This window comes from Epinephelus lanceolatus, chromosome 11 (assembly GCF_041903045.1).
Source record: "Epinephelus lanceolatus isolate andai-2023 chromosome 11, ASM4190304v1, whole genome shotgun sequence".
Classification (NCBI taxonomy): Eukaryota; Metazoa; Chordata; class Actinopteri; order Perciformes; family Serranidae; genus Epinephelus; species Epinephelus lanceolatus.
Window position 1 is genome coordinate 22,992,377 of NC_135744.1, and position 19,304 is coordinate 23,011,680.

The 19,304-nt window shown below is 40.2% G+C and overlaps 1 protein-coding gene across 5 annotated transcripts in view; it reads right to left on the bottom strand.

Annotated features, from left to right (window-relative positions):
• Positions 1-19,304, bottom strand: part of ncor1 (nuclear receptor corepressor 1) — an 83,376-nt gene that overhangs the window by 41,672 nt on the left and 22,400 nt on the right. For 4 of the 5 annotated variants that reach the window (XM_078172370.1, XM_033637806.2, XM_078172369.1 and 1 more), the window contains exons 12-16: positions 18,890-19,068; positions 18,687-18,741; positions 17,550-17,651; positions 3,170-3,300; positions 1,208-1,503 (exon numbers count right to left, since the gene is read on the bottom strand). In XM_078172370.1, coding sequence (XP_078028496.1) covers positions 1,208-1,503; positions 3,170-3,300; positions 17,550-17,651; positions 18,687-18,741; positions 18,890-19,068 — 763 coding nt within the window. Of the gene's footprint in view, positions 1-1,207; positions 1,504-3,169; positions 3,301-10,595; positions 10,904-17,549; positions 17,652-18,686; positions 18,742-18,889; positions 19,069-19,304 lie in introns of those variants that run through there. The other variant, XM_078172371.1, reaches the window with a different exon arrangement.

The following is a 19,304-nucleotide window of genomic DNA, read 5'->3' on the forward strand; positions in this document are numbered from 1 at the left end:
TTAGAAGCTAAATGTGATGCCAGAGAATGGACGCTGTGGTCACTTCCATAAATTGCTGCAAGGTTTTTGGCATGTTTCATGAAAGGGTAAGTTTGGCATTTTTCAACCTGAATCATATTTTTGTGTCAAAGCGATTAATGGAAACAAGAGCTTTTCAAATTGAGACCTCTGCAGGCGGCAGCAGCGAACAGGCTGCGATGTAAACATGTGGGGCATGTTTACGCTGTAAATGTACATCCACTTAAAGTTCTTGTTTTTCGGCAGACAGGCTCAGATTGTTATTCTAAGTGTCTGACAACTTATGGAGAGGATCCCTACAGAGATAGACCTCTGTTGAAGAGTGAGATCCTTTTTTAAAACCAGAAACAGCTCTAAAATTGCTATCATCAAACCCACCAGACTCCATCTAAATAAACAGTATTTTTATCACTCTAAGTCAACAGAAACAAAATAATTCACAAAAACTGTCTTGATGCATCTTTCCACTGTTCCTACAATCAACAAATCTGGTTTGGCTAAAATAAACCCTTAATTCTCCCAGTTAGATGTGAAAATATGCTGACTCCATATATACTAAAATTACTGTTTATTTAAATGGGGTCTGGAGGCTGTGGTGATCTCTGTATGGATCCTCTATTTAAGTTGTCAGAAGTTGTCAGACACTCATAATAATAATCTGAGCCTGTCAGTGGCTACAATGAGTACTTATAGTGGACATAAATTGGTGGTGGGAACACGCCTTACATTGCAGCCTGCTGCTGCCAGCTGCAGCTTAGACACAAAAACATGGGAAAATAGGGTCCAGGTTAGAAAATACAGAACTCACCCTTTGATGCAATTAAAGGGTTAATGTTACCATCGAAAGACCATCCCATCTAAACAATTCCTGTGTCTAATCTTTGCAGGTTATATGCAAGGTATATAAACTGAGTGCAGACTGTGTATAAAACTGAGTGGGTATCCCCTCCAAATAAATTCAACAAGTGGCACAGCCATTGAAAAAATGTTCTGTAACGTTCAGCGCCTTGCCAAAAAATATAATAACAGCATTACTGCTTCAACTTGAAAAACTAATCTAGTGCAAACATTCTTTTCTTCCTGTGAAATACTGTTCTTAATGTGAGCTCCCTTTCCCTCGATTTTGTGTCAGTAAGTGTGGAGCTGTGTTGTAAAAAGACTTGCAGAGAGCATCCCCAAGAGGATTCACCTTTATTAGCATCCATGGAAGCTACTGGAGTCTGGGGTTTTGCAGGTTCCTTCATGGACTTCTGCATCGGATCAGGCTTAGGGAGCTGCGGAGGATCTGGCAAGGCAGGCTCAGGGGCAGGGGGAGGTGCCTCCTCAGCCGCCACAGATGCAGCCTCATTGGCCATGGAGCGTGTGGTGATCCTTCCCTTACGGCGGCCCTGGCTGTTGGCAGTCTTCCTGCCACGCGGCGTGTTTTGCTCCTTTCCGTCCTCGTCCTCCCCACCGTCACACTTGTCTTTGTCCTTGCCAATGTCCCTGTGGTTTTTGGAAGAGGGGGAAAACACAGCTTTAGAGACTGTTGGTACAGCAAATATCTATTCCCTTTTGACTCAGCAATAACAGGCTCTTTTTGTGATCTGGTATTTTCCTTTATGACTAAACACACAAGAAAGGCATATTAGAATTTGTCAACATATAGTCAGGGTATACATTTAAAAACTATACCTTTCCTTTTGGAAAAAGTATAGTATTTTTATTTTTTTGACTATATATTACATTTTATATTTTTTTTTAAATTAATTTTTATTTTTTTGTATTGCCATTACCATCTCTCTATTTATTTTTATTCATTTATTTGTTTTCTACTATGTATTTTTATCTTCATTTTTCCCCCCATTTTCTTTATTTTTTTATTAAGTCTTTTTAACTTAATTTGAATTAATAGTGTTACTATTTCTCCATATATAGAGAGGTATTTATCTATGTACATACTTGTCCAGAAGTGGGCACAGAAACTTAAGACACTGACCTACTGATTCATGTATGCCCTGAAATGTTCAATAAATAAAAATGTGAAAAATAATATAATTATGATTTGTTAATACCAAAGCCAGATACACTTGTTAACAAGCTAGCAGGTTGTCTTGTCTGTTAGCCACATGTTAAAACTGACACTGCTATCCCCTTCCAAGTCTCCTCTCAGCCATACATCACTCCACCAAGAGCCTGGCGAAGTGAAATCCTCCTGTCACTGCACTGTTTCTGATAATCACTGATTAATCATCACATGATCATAACGAGCAGTTTAATACTTGAATCTTACAATATGATATGATATGTGTCACCTCCTGCGCCATTGAAGCTGAATGTGAAGCCATATTTGTGAATTCTTCACTCCTGTGTTCATTGCTTCACAAACAGAATAAGCTACACTAGTGTCTCGTTTATAGGTTGGACAAATATTGTTGATATACACATTTGTAACTGCCCAGGGTCTTTGGACTAGCAAGGGTGAAATGTTTACAATCTGGCTGTCAAATACCAGCATGTATTTTACGTAAGAGCATTAAAAGAAATCAAGCTGCCAATGTATGGCGACACTTAACTGAAAGCACTGAAACATCATGTAGCGCTGCCAGGATGCTGCAATTGCAACAATTAACACAAATGCAACCAATCCCATGAAGATGCAGACATGCGTGACACAAATGTATTACATTCACCAACAAATATTACCACTAAAGCCGTGCAAGGCAGCGAGGTAAACTGTCTTGCAACACATGCAACATTATGGTGGACGCTAACAATATCAACTGACACAATTTTCTACTGCAACATACACCTGGAGAATGGCTGACACGCGCTGACAACAGGCAAATCACCATGTCCGAGGTCGCTTCATCAGCGTCTAGGTGATCAAGGTGTGCTACGTTAACTATGCAGGTTAGCAGTAGTCTTGTATAAGTTACAAACTCAGAACAGTGCGGTTTTGTTCTCACTGGAGCAAAATGCCTTCTTTAAAAGATTTAAAGGAAAAAAACAGACTTTTTAGGCTACGAATACCCCAGAAATGTCTGCAAAATCCTGGAGGGACTTAATACAATTCATTTACCTAACACACCTTTACCAGAATTTTCACCGAGTATGGACCAAAGCTTTACCTGCAGAGTCACACCAGGACAAACAGCCATTCAAAACTCACCTAGAATCCTCTTTTTCATCTTTCTCTTCCTCGTCCTTCTTTTCCTCGTCCTCTTTTTTCTCGGATTTCTCAGATTTCTCCTCTTCGTTTTTGTCGTCCGACTTATCTTCTTGCGAGGGACGTGTTATTTGCTGTAGACAGAACACAGGGAAAACAGTTCAGTGACAGTGATTTAGGTTGAAGTTGATACAATGCAGGGAATACTTTTGTCTTCTAGAAGCTTTATACCTGCCTAATAACCTTTACTACACCCCTCCTGAGATTTTTTATAAACTTCCTGGTCCACTTTTCCTGCATCCTATCAAGCAACAGATATCTTGCAATGGTACAGCAGAGGCTGAATTAGCCCTGTGAGCCCAGAGGACCATCTAAAATCGTAGGCCTAAATAGTCTCTCTTAAACAAATATTCAAGAGCAAAGGTAAAACTAAAGTTACAAGATGAAAGGCCTAGTCGTACATTCTGTGCAGATAGGTTGAAGGCTGTGTCATATTTTGATGATCTTCACTTAGTCCAACATCTGCTGAAAAATAAGCAACACAAGCAAACCGCTGCCTTGTTACAAAATTAAGAAATCTGGAGTATGGCCAGTTCTCATGCTCCTTTGTCTCTGTAAATTCCTCACTGAGAAAATGAATGATGAACTTTATACATAACATGCAACAACTAAAAGCGACGTCTATGTAGAGACAAGGATCATCTTGATGTTTTAAATTGAAAAGGGTCGAGGTTTAGCTCATCAGAAGCATAATACATTCACTTGGACTGTCTCTGAATTAATGAGATTATAATATCAGAATTATGAGGTAGGTCGTCACGGGAAAAACATTTCTGCTCTTCGTCCTATTATCTCATTAGTTCAGGAAAAAAAGAAAAAAAAATTTTTTTTCCCATGAAAACTTTTCTAGCAATTCTGAGATGATAATCTTGTTATTTCGGAAGAACAAGGCAAATATTTTTATTCTCAAGTGAAAGCACAACTTTGTTGAAGAGTTCAGATGAATACAGCCTACGAGAGGACAAGTTAAAGCATCATTCAAAAGGGAATTTTAAAAACAGGTCCGACAGAGTGATTGAGGACAGAGCAACATTCTTTATCATCACTGCTGGCGCAGTAACCACAGAAAGCTTCCTCCTGCCTGTTCCATGAAAGTGCTGTGCTGGAACAAGTCTGGCTATGCCAAGCCAAACATCCCATGCTGGTACCAGATGGGGCCAAGGAATGTGCTCCACTCAATGGTAAAGGCAAAAGATATGGACTGAGTCAAAGACAGCGGTGCAACTTTAAAAAAAAAAAAAAAAAAAAAAATAGGGCTGTGGCCGTCTGTCTGTTTCACAACAACGTCGTTCAGCACACGAGGAGTCCGTCTGCGATATCACACACTGAAGTCTGATTACTTAACAACTTCACAAAAAGAGGGAGAGCGACTGTCACAGCTGTTTGAATTAATGCCTGCTCTGTCCAGCTCTAACCAAAGACCGCTAATAATCGGAGGGATTTTGCATTCTAGGAGTAAAACTACATGACCAGCAAAATCAGATCTACAGTACTGGAATGAAAACAGCATGTGATGCTATCTGAGGTTTAACCCACATACACTGTTCAGTTCACTGTCCTCCCTTCATGTCCTTTAAATTAACTGCAGACAAAACTGGAAAATTTAATTCACGGTTGATTCATCGCTGACAGCACTGTATTTGTCAAGACTGTTGCTTACTATGGAAAACAAGAAATGGGTAAATTATCAATAACTAAATAAATACATGTAGGAATAAATTAAATAAATCTAGGAATAAATAATAAAATGTAGAAATGGACACAGGAATGAATTAATATGAAAATATTAATTATGAGTAAATACAGGAATAAATAAATAAATAATTCTGGAAATAAATAAATGGTAAAATAAATAGATAAATGTATAAATAAACAAATAATATAATAAATAAGTAAATGTTGAAATAAATAAAGAAATGCGTGAAAAATTAATGAATGAAAGTTGATGATTAGATAAGACAAAAATAAATATCTTAAATTTATTTCTGCATTTTTGTTCAACATTTATTTATTTTTGTATTTCTATGTCATTAAGTAGAAGGTCCTGAACTCTGCATTAATTTCTCTCTCTTTCTCTTTCTTTCTTTCAGGTTTTATTTATTTATTTTTGTATTTATTTCCAAGATTATTTATTTATTTTTGTATTTATTTCAGCATTTATATATTCTTTCATATATTTATTCATTTATTTATGTATTTTTGTATTTACTTATGCATTTATTTATCTATTAATACTTTTGTCAGTTTTTTGTCCTCCATAGCTTACAAGCAACTTCTGTATTTATTTTTTGAAGCAGATCAGATCTCTCGCCAGAATTTTTGGACATGATGGTGCTATTTACAATATTGCGTGTGTTAACCCTATTTTAGAACCACTGCATGCTACACTAGCATGGGAGTATCCATAGTGACACGTGGTATGACGGCTCTACAATACAGTGTGATGACGCAGCTGTGGTGTTAAATTGTTTAAGGAAAGCCCTGCAGATTGAGAGCTCAGATTGCAGTCTGATTTATGCAGAGAAGAACATGTCAAACTTGGATTGGCTCATTGGCTCACTGACTCATTTCCTGCCCGCAGTTGTCTGCAAAGCATGTTTTTGGCACTCGCTGGTGTCCAAGACCTTTTTGCAGAGCAGACCAGTCTGTTTTAGATCTGTTATTCGCCCATACATGTCCTTCAGTGAGGTGCTGTTCTGGTTGGGTCAGGGAGCGCTAGTGTTTGACTTGGAGGTGGCCCGAGAGCCGAGGAATTCCTGCCTCTTCTCCCACACTGCGTAAAGAGCCTTCACACAGATGTTCTCCAAAAGTCAATGAGGCCCTGTGGTTCTGTGGTTCCTCAGTGTTTTTAAATGAAGCTCTTTCCTGACCTGGCTCGAATATTTTGAGAGTTTTAATTTCTTCCCTCTTTTGCTGATTCACAAGTGCTGTTTGATTTAGGAAATGACAGAGCCACAAGTCAATCTCCCCTTTCCTACCACAGAACTTAGGCCACCAGAGGAATCTCTTGCTCTATATTCGAGCAATTTCACTGCAGGAAAAGGAAATGAAAAATATACTTAATTATTGCTATGCATCACCTCTATCATTGCAATTCATTACAGATATTGCCACCATCAGCTGATACAAATGCTCGGAAGTTACTTCTCTGGAAACATTCCTGTAATGGAATTATATAAGATGGAGGAAAAAATGTAGACAAATAGACGTAACAGCAGCACTTTACCCGATGGTGTATCTATAGCCTGAATTCATTTAGTATAAAATCAATTATCCAGCTGATGGTGACAACCACTGATCAATCATGGTGGAAAAATTGACTGTCAAAATGAAAGGTGTTGTGTCTCTCCAGGTGCTGCCCTCCACTTCCTGACCTGGAGTAGTGGGTGATTGAGCACATCGGTGCCCACTTACTCACTGGTGGTGTGGCGTTTTTTTTTTTTTTTTTTTTTTTGATGAGTCTGGAGATTGGAGCAGACGGTGCCAGCGGGTTATTTGGCGGTGTTTAGGCTGCATGTTGGTTGCAAACCTGTTGAAACTCCAGTTATAATGTACTGAGGTCAGATTTGTCAGTGCTGTGTTATAGTCTTTGCTTCTATGTTATATTCTTTGTTCTTTTTTATTTTAATAAAGTAGTTTTCAGTTTATTTATTTAAGTCTTTTGTGAATTTCATACTTTGGTTGTTAATAAATTCCTTATGTTTGCTTATCCTTGTGTTGCTTTTGATTCTTTTCCCCCTGGTTTAATTTCATTGTTACTGCCCTCATCCCCTGGGCTCAATCAGAGAGCATAAAAAAAGGTAAAAAAAAATCAAGCATTAGCCACAGTTACCCTGGTTACTGGGAGTTCTGGAAGGGAGAAACTGCTCATCATTGGTGCTTCAAACCCATGAAAACTACCTACCTCTAATCAACTCCTTGATAAACTTTGCTGCCAAGCAACAGAGTGCTGCAGGAATGAGTCCTAAAAATTAGATATGAGTATTGTAAGCATGTTAGCACTTCTAGTCTCGCCACCAAACAATCAGAGATCTCCACCTTCTGATAGTCTGGGGACACTCCTTTCTAAAGTGTGTTTAACACACCGGTGAAAACGGCCGGCAACAAAGCAACGCCTCTTGCATTTTTGAAAAGGACACGCCCTCCCGGAAATGTGCGCTCCCCCTTTTCTCGTCCGCAAGGAAACAAACACACAGAGAGCTTGAAAATGGATGCCGAGAGATTTAACTCCGATTTATCAAACGTGTGCTCAGTCCACAAGATTGTGGAAATGAAGGACTTACAGCGACTTGAGCCATTTTGTACCGTTACACGTGTTTCTAGTCGGACTATGCTTATGAGCACAAGAGTTCAGCGAGCCACCGAAGGACCGCCCTGCAGATTTACTATTGGTTCTGCAACGTAGGGAGTTTTTTTAAACTCTGAAATTGTATCCGCCCATCTAAACACAAAATCAGGGAGAAAGTCATCAGTCTTTAGTTAAGCAAAGCGTCTAAAGACTGACTTGTGAGTCTATAGCACTTCTGGTTCCCTCTTCTTGAAATCAATGGATTTTTGCTTGGATGCCTGAAATGAGTCCTGTGGTTCACACAAGCTTCAGAGACTTTCACGTTTTGTTCTGCAACATAAAATATGTCAGTAAATCTACATCTTTAAGCTTTTAAGCGTCTAAGAGTGCTTTCACACCTGCCCTGTTTGGTTCGGTTCAATCGAACTCAAGTTCTTTTGCCCCCCTAAGTGTGGTTCATTTGGGCAGGAGTGAACACAGCAATTGCACTCTGGTGCACACCAAAACAACTGGACCGAGACCTTCTTTAATATGTGGTCTCGATCCGGTTACAAACGAACACTGGTGCAGTTCGTTTGTGGCGAACTGGATCTGAACCAACTGCAGTCACATGACACGTTGTTTGGGTTAAACATGAGCATGTTACAGTCCTGGAGGATTATTAATGTGCACCTCCTCCTGTACTGCCTTAATATGCACATTCAGCACATCCAATGCATCAACACATTGTTTTCTAGTTGGAGCCGCGCCTCGTTTTCAAACTGTATGGTTTGACTAAAATGAACAATGACAGCAATATAGTCTACAATGAGCAGTGCTAAAATCAACCTGCGTAGTTGTCCCTCCATTGTGACATTAGAAAGTGTCACATTTATCTTGCAAGTATACTCTTCCTCCAGGTTTTGTTTACTTCCTGGTTTGTTCCCTCATGAAATTCTGACCAATGAAAAGCAGCTTCCTTGTGCAAGGCATTTTATCTGGTCTGCTTGTACATGCTGCCATGAGAACACAAACCAACTCTAGGCAATTATACAGCTTTGAAACAATGATTCAGACCAAAGCAGGCGAACTCTAGCTCTGAGAGCACCTTTAAAAAGGGCGGTTGCTAACAAGTGGCTAAATGAGACTCTAGAACATGATCACGCTGAACACAGTCTTACAGCCTCATTGTGGTGGTGGTGTTAAAGTCATGCAACGTGGTGAAGTTTGTTTATAGCCGTTAGCAACGTTAGCATTTTACTATTGGTCTTTGCTATTCTATGAGCTTAACTTTGCCTACCAGAACAGCAATATTATTTCAGTGACATTTCACCACTTAAAATTTTCAAAACAGTTCCAGCAAAATTGAGCTCAGTGTCATATTTTTCATCTTTCAGCTTATAAAATGTTGCACTGACAACTGCACATTACTCACACTTCTCTTTATAAATAAAATGCTAATATTGTGTTTATCTTGCACCACAAACACGCGCCAGACTTCTGATGAGTGTGCTGTGTTTGCAAGTTAGATAAAAACTGTGGCCTTTTTGGTACCGCAGATCATATTTAAGGGATCTGTGTAGTAAAACTGGATTTTTGCAGCACTGCAGTGCAAGCTGTAATTCCTGCTCTGGCCTCCTCCACAGTACAAACTCTTTGTTTTTACACCTGTTTTTGTTTCTCCTGATATAACTGATACACATTTGTTTTTTTTATTTATTTATTGGTTTATATGATATCTGTTTTAGTCAAAACCCAGCAATTTGTCTAATTTAGAAAGCATTTGTAAGCACTGATAATACTGAAAACAGATCACATCTTTAAAATGTGATTAAAGTGCATCAAGAGCTCCGACACAACTTGGGTTGCAACTTGCAATTATTTTCATTATCTATTAATCTGCCCATTATTTTTCAGTTTTGTCAATAAAATGTCAAAAACAGTATAACATGCCCTGTGTAATTTCCCAGAGGACAAAGGGACATCTTTAAATGGCATGTTTTATCTGACCAACAGTCCGTAAATCCAAAGTAATTTAGTTTATTATTGTGTATGACAAAGAAAAGCATCAAGTTCTCACATTTAAGAAGCATGAAACCAGCAAATACTTATTCGATTATCAAAACAGTTGCTGCTCGTAAGATAACTACCACATAACTGCAACTTCTTGCTGTGTGAACTGCACAACAAACTGAAATAAGCCATTTTTTTTACATAGTGAAGCTCAGGGAGGTCACTGAAATAAAAGTTGCACAATCACTGAGCAACTGCACTTCCTCCAGTTCTGGTGTAGATAAATGTTCCACCACAATAAATATTCGATATCAATTACACATGATCGTAAAACGCCACACTGAACTGCAGCTTGTCCTGCGCTGACCTGCATATAAACAATCTCGTACAAACACGAGCAAAGCTGCAGGAAAAAACACAAACAAACGGATAATTGCTGAAAATGTTCCTTCACTGTGAAAACCTCACTACATTGATGCTGTTTTTGTCAGAGCAGAGCAATATCAGAGAGAAGAAGTCAAAATCTACTTTTGAAAATAACCAATGAAGTGGTGGCAGACACAGAGGGGGTGTAACCTGTGCAGGGTTTCACAAGAGTGTGTGTTTACTGTTGTGTTTTTGTGCATTCACAAGCCAAGCCAAGATGTTAATTTAGATCAGAGGTGCAGTTATTAGGATTCAGCTGACATGGGGGGGACATAAACTTCCATATTTGAAGCACATTTGCTCAAGGAATGTTATAAAGCCGCCAGTGTGTCTGCTGCCTAACACACTCTGCACTATGAAATATGACATTGAAAAACTTATTCCGCCATTTTCTCCTCTCAAAAGTCCGTTCCTCATTGCATAAATACACACGTACTCCACATAGTCTCGGCTTGACTGTTAAATCAAAAACCATGTCCGCACATGTCCTAGAAAAAATATCCTAAAATAGCTGAGTTAGCCTGCCTACAAGCCTCAAGTAACGGCCCAAGCAACAGAGCAATAGAAAATATGACAGACAAAAATGAGAAGATACAACGCAAGAGAAATAAACTGAGTGACAACTAAAAAGCAAACACTGTGGTTTCAAAGCTGGTGACATACCTGCAAGCTCATTTGCTGGTCATAAACCCCCCTTTGCTCTGCTGTGAGCCACAGCTTACTGGTGTTGCAAATGTGAGTTTACCCTCCAGTGCTTCCATAGCGGTGGTAACGGTAGCAGTAGAGGGGCAGGACAGCACCATAGCAGAGCTCCTTAGAAGGGCTGCCGGGCCACGGCACCGCCGCACATATTCCGGGAAAGCGTGTCATCAGGCCGCTTAAGCCGCCCAAAGAATTGTCCATCTCACATGCACGCACTAATCTATGCAGGGTCACTCAAGGTAATCCCTGCCGAGCACTCCTCTTTGATTGGCACTCACAGCAGCACAGTGAGTTTTTGGGCCTGTCAGATGGCTGGGCTGTACCAACTCAGCTTGTTCACAGAGGGGGGACTCTCTCTATCTCTCTCCCTCTCTCGCTGAGCGCAACAGAAGAAAGAGGAAATGAAAAAAAAACCAACAGCACACACTCAGCGGATAAGCTGCCAGCGCTGACTGTCTCGCTCAGGGTTTTTTCACCCAGTTTCGCTCACTCGCCCTACATTCCACTGCTCTTGCTTTTGCTCACTCTGTCCTCTTCCTTCCCTCTTTAATGACTCACTCTACTCACTCGGACTGCGTTTGTTAAGTCACACCAGTAGCTTGGAAATCCACTTCATCCTGCTGTGCATTAAAGCAAAGAGGAAAAAACAACAGTACACAACCTGAAAAATAAACAGAGAAAAACAAAAAACAAAACAAAAAAAAACCCACTGGAGCTAATTACGCAACTGACCTGAATGTCAAGATGATGACAGAGACCATCTTACATCTGCTTTTACACTGAAGTGATAATCCATTGAAATTATGTTTATATGTGTTCCAATGCTACAAAGTTTGTGTAAAATACTGCAATAAAAAATACTGCAGGAAACACATTAAATGACTACAAAATATTGGGCGTTTTTGGGCAGGAGGAACTTTTTCACAATTTTAGGAAACCTCTTTTACATTAGGCATTTTCTGATTAATCAGTTCAGGGATTCCCTGAGAGGAACTGCCCACTGGGGAGCTCCTTCAAGCACTACCTATAGGGTTGGGCAATTAATCGAAACCGACATTCAGAGGCTATAACCGATGTAATCTTGCCCATGTCGGTATTTTCTAAAATTCTGTTAATACTTTCCCTACTGTGTGTGTTAATGCACTGTCCAGCCTGCGACCTGGAGGCAACATGGAGGAGAACTCAAACACTGAGTCAACTGAGTAGCTTGTACCAGAGTCAAAATACCATGTCCATCGCTTAGACACATTTTGGTTTTCGTGAAGACGACACCGAACACAAAGAAATCAAATGTAAACACTGCAGAAAAAAAAGTTTCAGCGACCAAAGGTAATACCGGCAATCTGTTTCAGCACTTGGAGCACAATTACGTTACTGAATATGAACAGTGCATAGCTCGAGAAAAAGAAAGAGACTGACAAGCACCCAGCAACAAGTGCCTCCGCAAAGCAGCTCTTGATAACACAAGCATTTACAAAGGCTGCATGATATGAAAAAGATTCAAGAAACTAGTTCATCTGTGTGTTTCCTTCAATTATGTTAAAACCATAAAGATAAGATATGCACTCTTTCATTAGAAAAATATCCCAGCTTTAATAGTTGAGCACATTTACAGTACGAACCTCGTCAGTGAAATATGAGGGCAAAATAACAAAAACAAAATCATCAGTCATTAATCATAACTGAGGTATGATGTTCAATTAATCGTGATATTGATTTGAGGTCATATTGCCCAGCCTTAACCACATACCTTCCAATGGCATTTTTCTGTTCAGATTCGCACCACCGACAGCAACACTGAAGTTACATATTGCAAGCTGGCTGACAGTTAATACAGCAATGTCAAGTTCGCATCGATGAATCAAAGCCGCATTGTATTTCCCCCGTTGCTCAGTAAAGCCTGGACTCCACTGTCACACAATGTGTTCTCTTCCTTTGTTCTTCATTATGAGCCAGTGTTTGTGTTTTGTTTAGTCTGTTGTTTACAAGGGTAACAGGTTTTTAAAAATAGCAGTTGCCGGTGGTGCTTTGGCTTATGTGTTAGTCCGATCAACATACACCTTCATCATTTATGCTTCCTCTTGTGCAGGAGGAGTACATACTCTGGAATAGGAGCTCAAAAACGACCTCAAAATGGCGTTCTAAGAAGCAGTCATGGATAGTTCTTACAGTGCGGACACAACGAAAAAGGGGGATTCTAAAGCTAGGGATGTGCAAGATTAGTCGACTAGGCGATTACACTTTACTACCCTCTCTAGTCGGTACCAGAAATACTTGTTGGTGAAACTTTAAGGTAAATGGGAAGAGTCTGAATCAACATACGACTCTGAACATCAACAGATCTCCTGCTCTCCCTGTTTCACTCACAAACACTCATGTTCACCCTCAGATTCAATGGATGGAACCACGTGCACTCAACCGGTACAAGTCGGCAGCTGTCAACAGACGTTCAACGAGGAAAGTATGTCAGAGCGTCACACACACACTCACTTCAACTGGATGTCTTCTTGCTGGGCAGAGCGAGACAGGCGTTTAGGGGCGCACTTGAGATCCCGACAAGACTGGACTTATGTGTGTGTGTGTCACTTTGTGCCGTCACCTATGCATGAAAGAGTTAGCCTACCACATGAGCTCTTACAATACAGACAGTAATTTTTCAGACAATGTTCAACTCATGCTCATTTTTGACTGTTTTCTAAATGTTTTCTTTCTCTTAGACTAGTCGATTGGTCTAAGTTTGGACTTCTAATTCAGCGTATGGGAGATTAGTCATTAGAAACATCCCTACTTAGAATTATAAAAAGGTTCAATTGTGTCCGCCAAGCAAGAACTAGGAAAGATTGTAGTTCTTAGATCTCCTATCTCAGAGCAGGTACATTTCAGCACAAGAGGGACCATGAGTGATGTAAATTTATGGTGAGTGACTGAACACAGCACAAAACACAAACAACAGCTTGTAACAAAAAACACAATGAAGAAAACAGACCAATGGACCAACAGTGAAGTCCAGGCTTTACTGAGCAGAAATGCAATGCGAGAAATACAACACGATTTTCACTCATCAAAGCAAAATATTCTTATAGCCAGCTTACGTTATCAGCGCTCCTATTAGTGGTGCAAATGTAAACAGGAAAAAAGCCCTGGAAGGTATGTACATCTTGGCGCAGTTCCTCACAGGGAGTCCTCAGAACAGTTTGGCCCGAACACGCCTCATAAAACAATGAGTGAGACATCCAGTGCAAGACAGATGCTGGACTGAACATCGACAACCTCATATATATCAGTGTTCAACAATCTGATATGAAACGAGTGTTAGACCATCCCCTTTTCTGATTATCTCCCGCAGATTTAGTGCCCCATAACTTCCAAGAAAGGAAATGTATATACCCCGCCCACCCCTATCACTCAAACAAAGCCCACTTGTCAAACTCTTCATGAATGGACGATAACAAAGTCAATGTGTTAATGATTTCCCGAGTGTGTATGTATGTTGTAACACTATTAGCACAAAAAGCAAAGAAAGATTCACCGTACAAAGCAACAGCGCGCTCCAAGTACACAGAGAGTGTTTTCTTCAGTCAGCTCTCATGAGCTCACGAGCCAATACACAAAGACAATTTTCCACACTTACTTATGCCACAGAAAGATTACGTCTTCTTTCAAGTGCTGCTGGATCCATATACAATGAATGGAGCAAAATTAAAAGGCTTAACATGGCCGAGGTGAATCACCCATGAAGAAACTGTACCAGTCACTTAGTAAAGTAACCATCATTGTGTTCAAAATGTAAATCATGTACTCTCGCGCCCTCCACCTCCTCCCATGTAAAGACAGTCCACAACCAATCCACTGTGTAACACAGCAGATGTACTCAACACAGAGACAGAATGTCCTGTACAAGGACTGTGGACACATCTGTGAGGCAGGGAAAAGCCCAGTGAGGAGAAAATAGCCATCAGAATGAGTGAAATCAATATTTAATGTCAGCCAACACGGCGCTGTGAGACGGCGCATCTTTTTCTTCTGGGTTTTGGTGCAACAAAGAGCAATCTGTGTACATCAACATCTCCGTAGCCAATCTTTTTGGCATGTACTGTCAAACCTCTCAAACCAAAACTGTTAAACCAAATCACTAGGGGGTCACTCCAGTTTGTTTCTTTACTTGATCCCGTGACAAATACTTTTTCATGGAGCAACATGTAACAGAACATTAGGATCAAGAAGATGCTAATTTCTTAAAATTCTCACAGTTTCTTCTACATATTAAAGAAATGCGAATTCCTAATTTGTCCCAAGTTGCCCTATATTCTGAATATTACCCCTGCCCTGGCCTGACCTTTTGTCTCTGTGACACTGTGTTTGGCGTAAACGTTGAAACTGTGTCTTTCAGAGCTAAGAACAGTATATAAGTTATTCTATGTAGGTGTTTTTTAATGGATTTGAAGCAGGGCCGCAGCTAACAATTATTTTCATTAACGATTAATCTGCTAATTATTTTTTGGATGGAGAATAAAGACATGACCGTGTGTTTGAGCCTATTATCTCTGCTGTATGTGGCTCTATAAATCAAGATTGATTTGTCATAGTATCAAGCTGCGGCGAGACAATTAATCAAATATTAATCCCGATCACAATTTTGGCTTCACCCAATTTAAATGAACATGATCATCTGCAATATTGACATTTTAAAACTTCCTCCGCTCAAAGAAAACTACGCTGCTTATCAAAGCAAGCGCTTCCTGAACCAACAGCCAACCTCCACTTTTGAAGAGCTGTCTGCTACACCTGCACCCTGCAGCTTGGAAAAAAAGTTCCTGACTGATGCGACCGGAGACGAGAAAAACGAAAATCTGTCATCAACCAGTATTACCTGTTGTTGAAGGTATTTCTGATTTAGAATGGAACAAATCATATGCAAAGAGTGCATGAGACTTGTGTCTGCGCCGGAAACACAAATAACTTGTTAAAGCACTTAAAAAAAAAAACACTCTAAAATCTGCAGAGCGATGAAAGCATGAAGGCCAAGAAGAATAATGTACAAATAGAATGACACTCATTCTACAGTCGCTAACACAACCTCACAAAATCCCTGTCCTTGTCCAGTGAAAAGATAGTGTCTATGACGATAATATACTGGGAGCAACAGCTTCCTGGACACATTTTTCAGTATGTGCTAACCCCTACAATATTCATACAATTAAATGCTCTAATTAATCTCCATTTGACTGTATGTGGTGAAGATATTGTATCTTCTACAGGTAATGCTGATGTATCTTGAGGGGAACTGACAAACAAGCATATCAAACTGTAGCCATATTACAATAATCCAAGGGTGGTGTACTTTTAATTAAATAGAGGTGGGTAGTACCAACTCTGCTTCCTGTTTCACTCGATAGGGTTTCTCACACATTCACTTCATAAAGGCCTGCCACAGTGGCCAGTGTTCTGACATACACTGATTACATTACTTCCCAACCACACTCACTGTTGTTCTTTTCAATTTTTTACCATTACTTAGCCAGACAAGAGACGCTATAAGCTGAAAAGTGTCTGCTCCATACAGCAGCAGCAGAGTCAGAGTCGGAGCCTGAAGTAGAAGGAGTCAGATTCCAATCATCGCGTTACGAGAGTAAGAAGAGTTGACAGACAAGACCATAGCGGATGCTTTTATGTCAAAGTGAAAACCAAAAGCAGTTGTTTGGCAATATTTCAGATTTAAACCCAATGCTAATGGGGAACCTGATAATGTTAATGAGGTAAAAGGAGTTGGTTATGCCGCGAAGCAGCCTGTCGCCTGCAGCTCGTCGTCTAACAGCTACTCTCACCGACAAACACATCGCATTCCCTGTGACTACTTTATAATGAGGTCAACTCACACTCAACACTGTTCTGGCAGTTAAAGACTTTTGATGTGAAGCTGTAGCAGTAGGAAAAGTACGGTACGGTATTTGGAGTAACATCAGTAACATCGGTAAAACTTGTGTTGTTACAACTTTATTAAAAGATGGAAAAGGTGGGCGTCACCAGTGACCCGACAGAGTATCGACATTTGCTGCCACATATTGATTGTCTATTTTTGGAGCTGCACACCCTGCTCTAGGAGCGAGATGAATCGGGAAAGGACACATTGTGAGTGATAAGAACCAATCAGGAAACAAATGTGGGTGTCATACACTAAATGTGCTGTCAGTCTGCGGAGGAGACATGATTCATGAAACAGGTGTGGCAAACGTCAGACAAACTCAGTGCTGCAATTCAGCATGTGAAACAACCACACCCACATCCTTCTGACTGAGCTGTCTCCATTTCAAACTCACGGTAAATACTGTTTCTCTATAAAGCCTAGTAATCAGCCTAGTATATTGTACCACAGTAGCCAGAACTATAACTATAATATTATTACTTTCAATAATGTTGTTGTAAGCTACTGTCATTACCTACCTACCTACCTACCTACCTGTCTGTCTGTCTGTCTGTCTCTCTCATTGTGTTATACGGATTACTGTTAATTTATTATGCTGATCTGTTCTGTACGACATCTATTGCACGTCTGTCCGTCCTGGAAGAGGGATCCCTCCTCAGTTGCTCTTCCTGAGGTTTCTACCGTTTTTTTCCCCGTTAAAGGGGTTTTTTTGGGGAGTTTTTCCTTATCCGCTGTGAGGATCATAAACGACAGAGGGATGTCGTATGCTGTAAAGCCCTGTGAGGCAAATTGTGATTTGTGATATTGGGCTTTATAAATAAAATTGATTGATTGAATTGACTGATAATCACACAGCTGAAGAACTGCTCTTCTTGATTTAAACTTTAATCCTCATCTTTACTGCTCTGAAAACAAAGAGGAAGTGGACAGCATCTTGACAACCACAGAGGGAACAAACTGTAAACAAACAATTAATTAAGTTTCAGGTTTACCTGGTTCCTTCCTCTCCGTCTTCCGTAGTTTCGCCTCACCAGCGTTTTGTAGTTGTGGTTCTTCTTGGTCAAGTAGTAGTAGAGGACACAGTCAGCAACACACTGAAACAAGTAATGGCACATTGTTAGAAGATAAGAGATAAGATATGATGGAACTTTATTTATGCCCTGGGAGATTGCTGTGCAGCAGTAAGAAGTCGCTGGTAGAGTACAATATACAAAAAGACTTGAACATAACATAACATAACAGTAAAGATCGAATACGATGTAATAATATGACACTGAAAATTCAAATCTTTAATTGTTTTCTTTTATGTCTGAAAAAGTTTGTCACTACTAAAGGGGCTTTCACACCACCATGTGGGGATGGCATCAGAGGGGAAGCAGTTTTGAACATGGTGTTAGAGGTATGAAGTGGTTGACAGCCATGCAAATGTGCGGAGTTCACCGTGTTGAACTTGACAGAGTTTGCTTGGCTTTGGCAGATCAAATAGCCGGTGTCACAGAAGCAAAAAGAAGATATGATGGAGAGGCCGATAACGCTAATGTCTGAATACCCAGAGACAGGTGCTTTGAAACTTGTAAGGACAACCAGAAGAAAAACGGATCCTGGCATACTTCAGATGACGGGTAAATTGTCCAAATATGTAAAAATCTGTTGTAATTTACTCCGGTGACTTCCGTTGTCTTGCTACAGTATGCAGCTACAAGCTAGCTTGTAATTTGTCAGTGTTCACTGAAGCACATGCCTGTCACTGCAGCCGTGGACCGTAGCGGCAGTAGACGCCTTTAAAAACGCTTTGCTATTGCGGGGAACGCACTTGCAAGAAGGCAGTTGTCAGGGTGGTTGGGATTAGCTTGGCCTACAGAGTGCAGAATTTTTAGTACTTCTCTTCAGTTTAAGAAAAAAAACTTTTATTATCTTGCACACAATAGACCAGAATGAGCAGTTCTAAAGGTTCTTAAAATAAATGCTTTAAGACCCACTGCTAAAGGTTTCATCACAGCCTGAAGAACTTATTTACATCACTGAAAATTGACTTTGAGAATTTGTCTTTAATGGACCCCCTGAAAATATGAATGACACGAAATCCTGCTATATATTAAATAAATGGGAAAATGCAAGCAGCAGTTTACCTTTCTTTCCAAATAGGAGGCAATCAGGCCAAAGTTCTTGGGGTGCTGGACAAACCTGCAAAGAGATGCCAGTTGTTATTCATGTGCCAAAGCTGGAAATATATCAGCACAAGTCCGAGGTGCCGTTATGGTCTATAAACCAAATCTGCACAAAAGACTTACAGGGACAAGCTGTGACCGTCAACGAAACAAAAACAACTCACTTCTCCTTAAAGATCTCCTTTTCGTGTTCAGTCCAAACATTCATGAACTGCCGGGCTTTGTACACCTTCATTGGGTCGTCCATGAGGCCGTTCATGTTGATGAACTTCACTCGCCTTTGCTCGGAGTCGTACATCATGGGAGGGATGACCGACAGCTGTCTCATCTGCTTCTCGTTGTTCTGTGGAACGTGGAGAGATGGTGGTCACAGTTACTACATCACAGAACAGTTGGTAAAACCATTGTTTTGCCCAGCGCAGTGTGTTAATCCAAAATACCAAAGTAAGAAACCAAGACCTTGAGGAGCACCTTAAAATGTCCATGCTATGACGTGGTATAAAAACCTACATTTAGCCTAACTTTGGAGCATGACTTAACCCCTTCCCGACAAGCAAGAGTGGCATGGTTGGTGCCAAT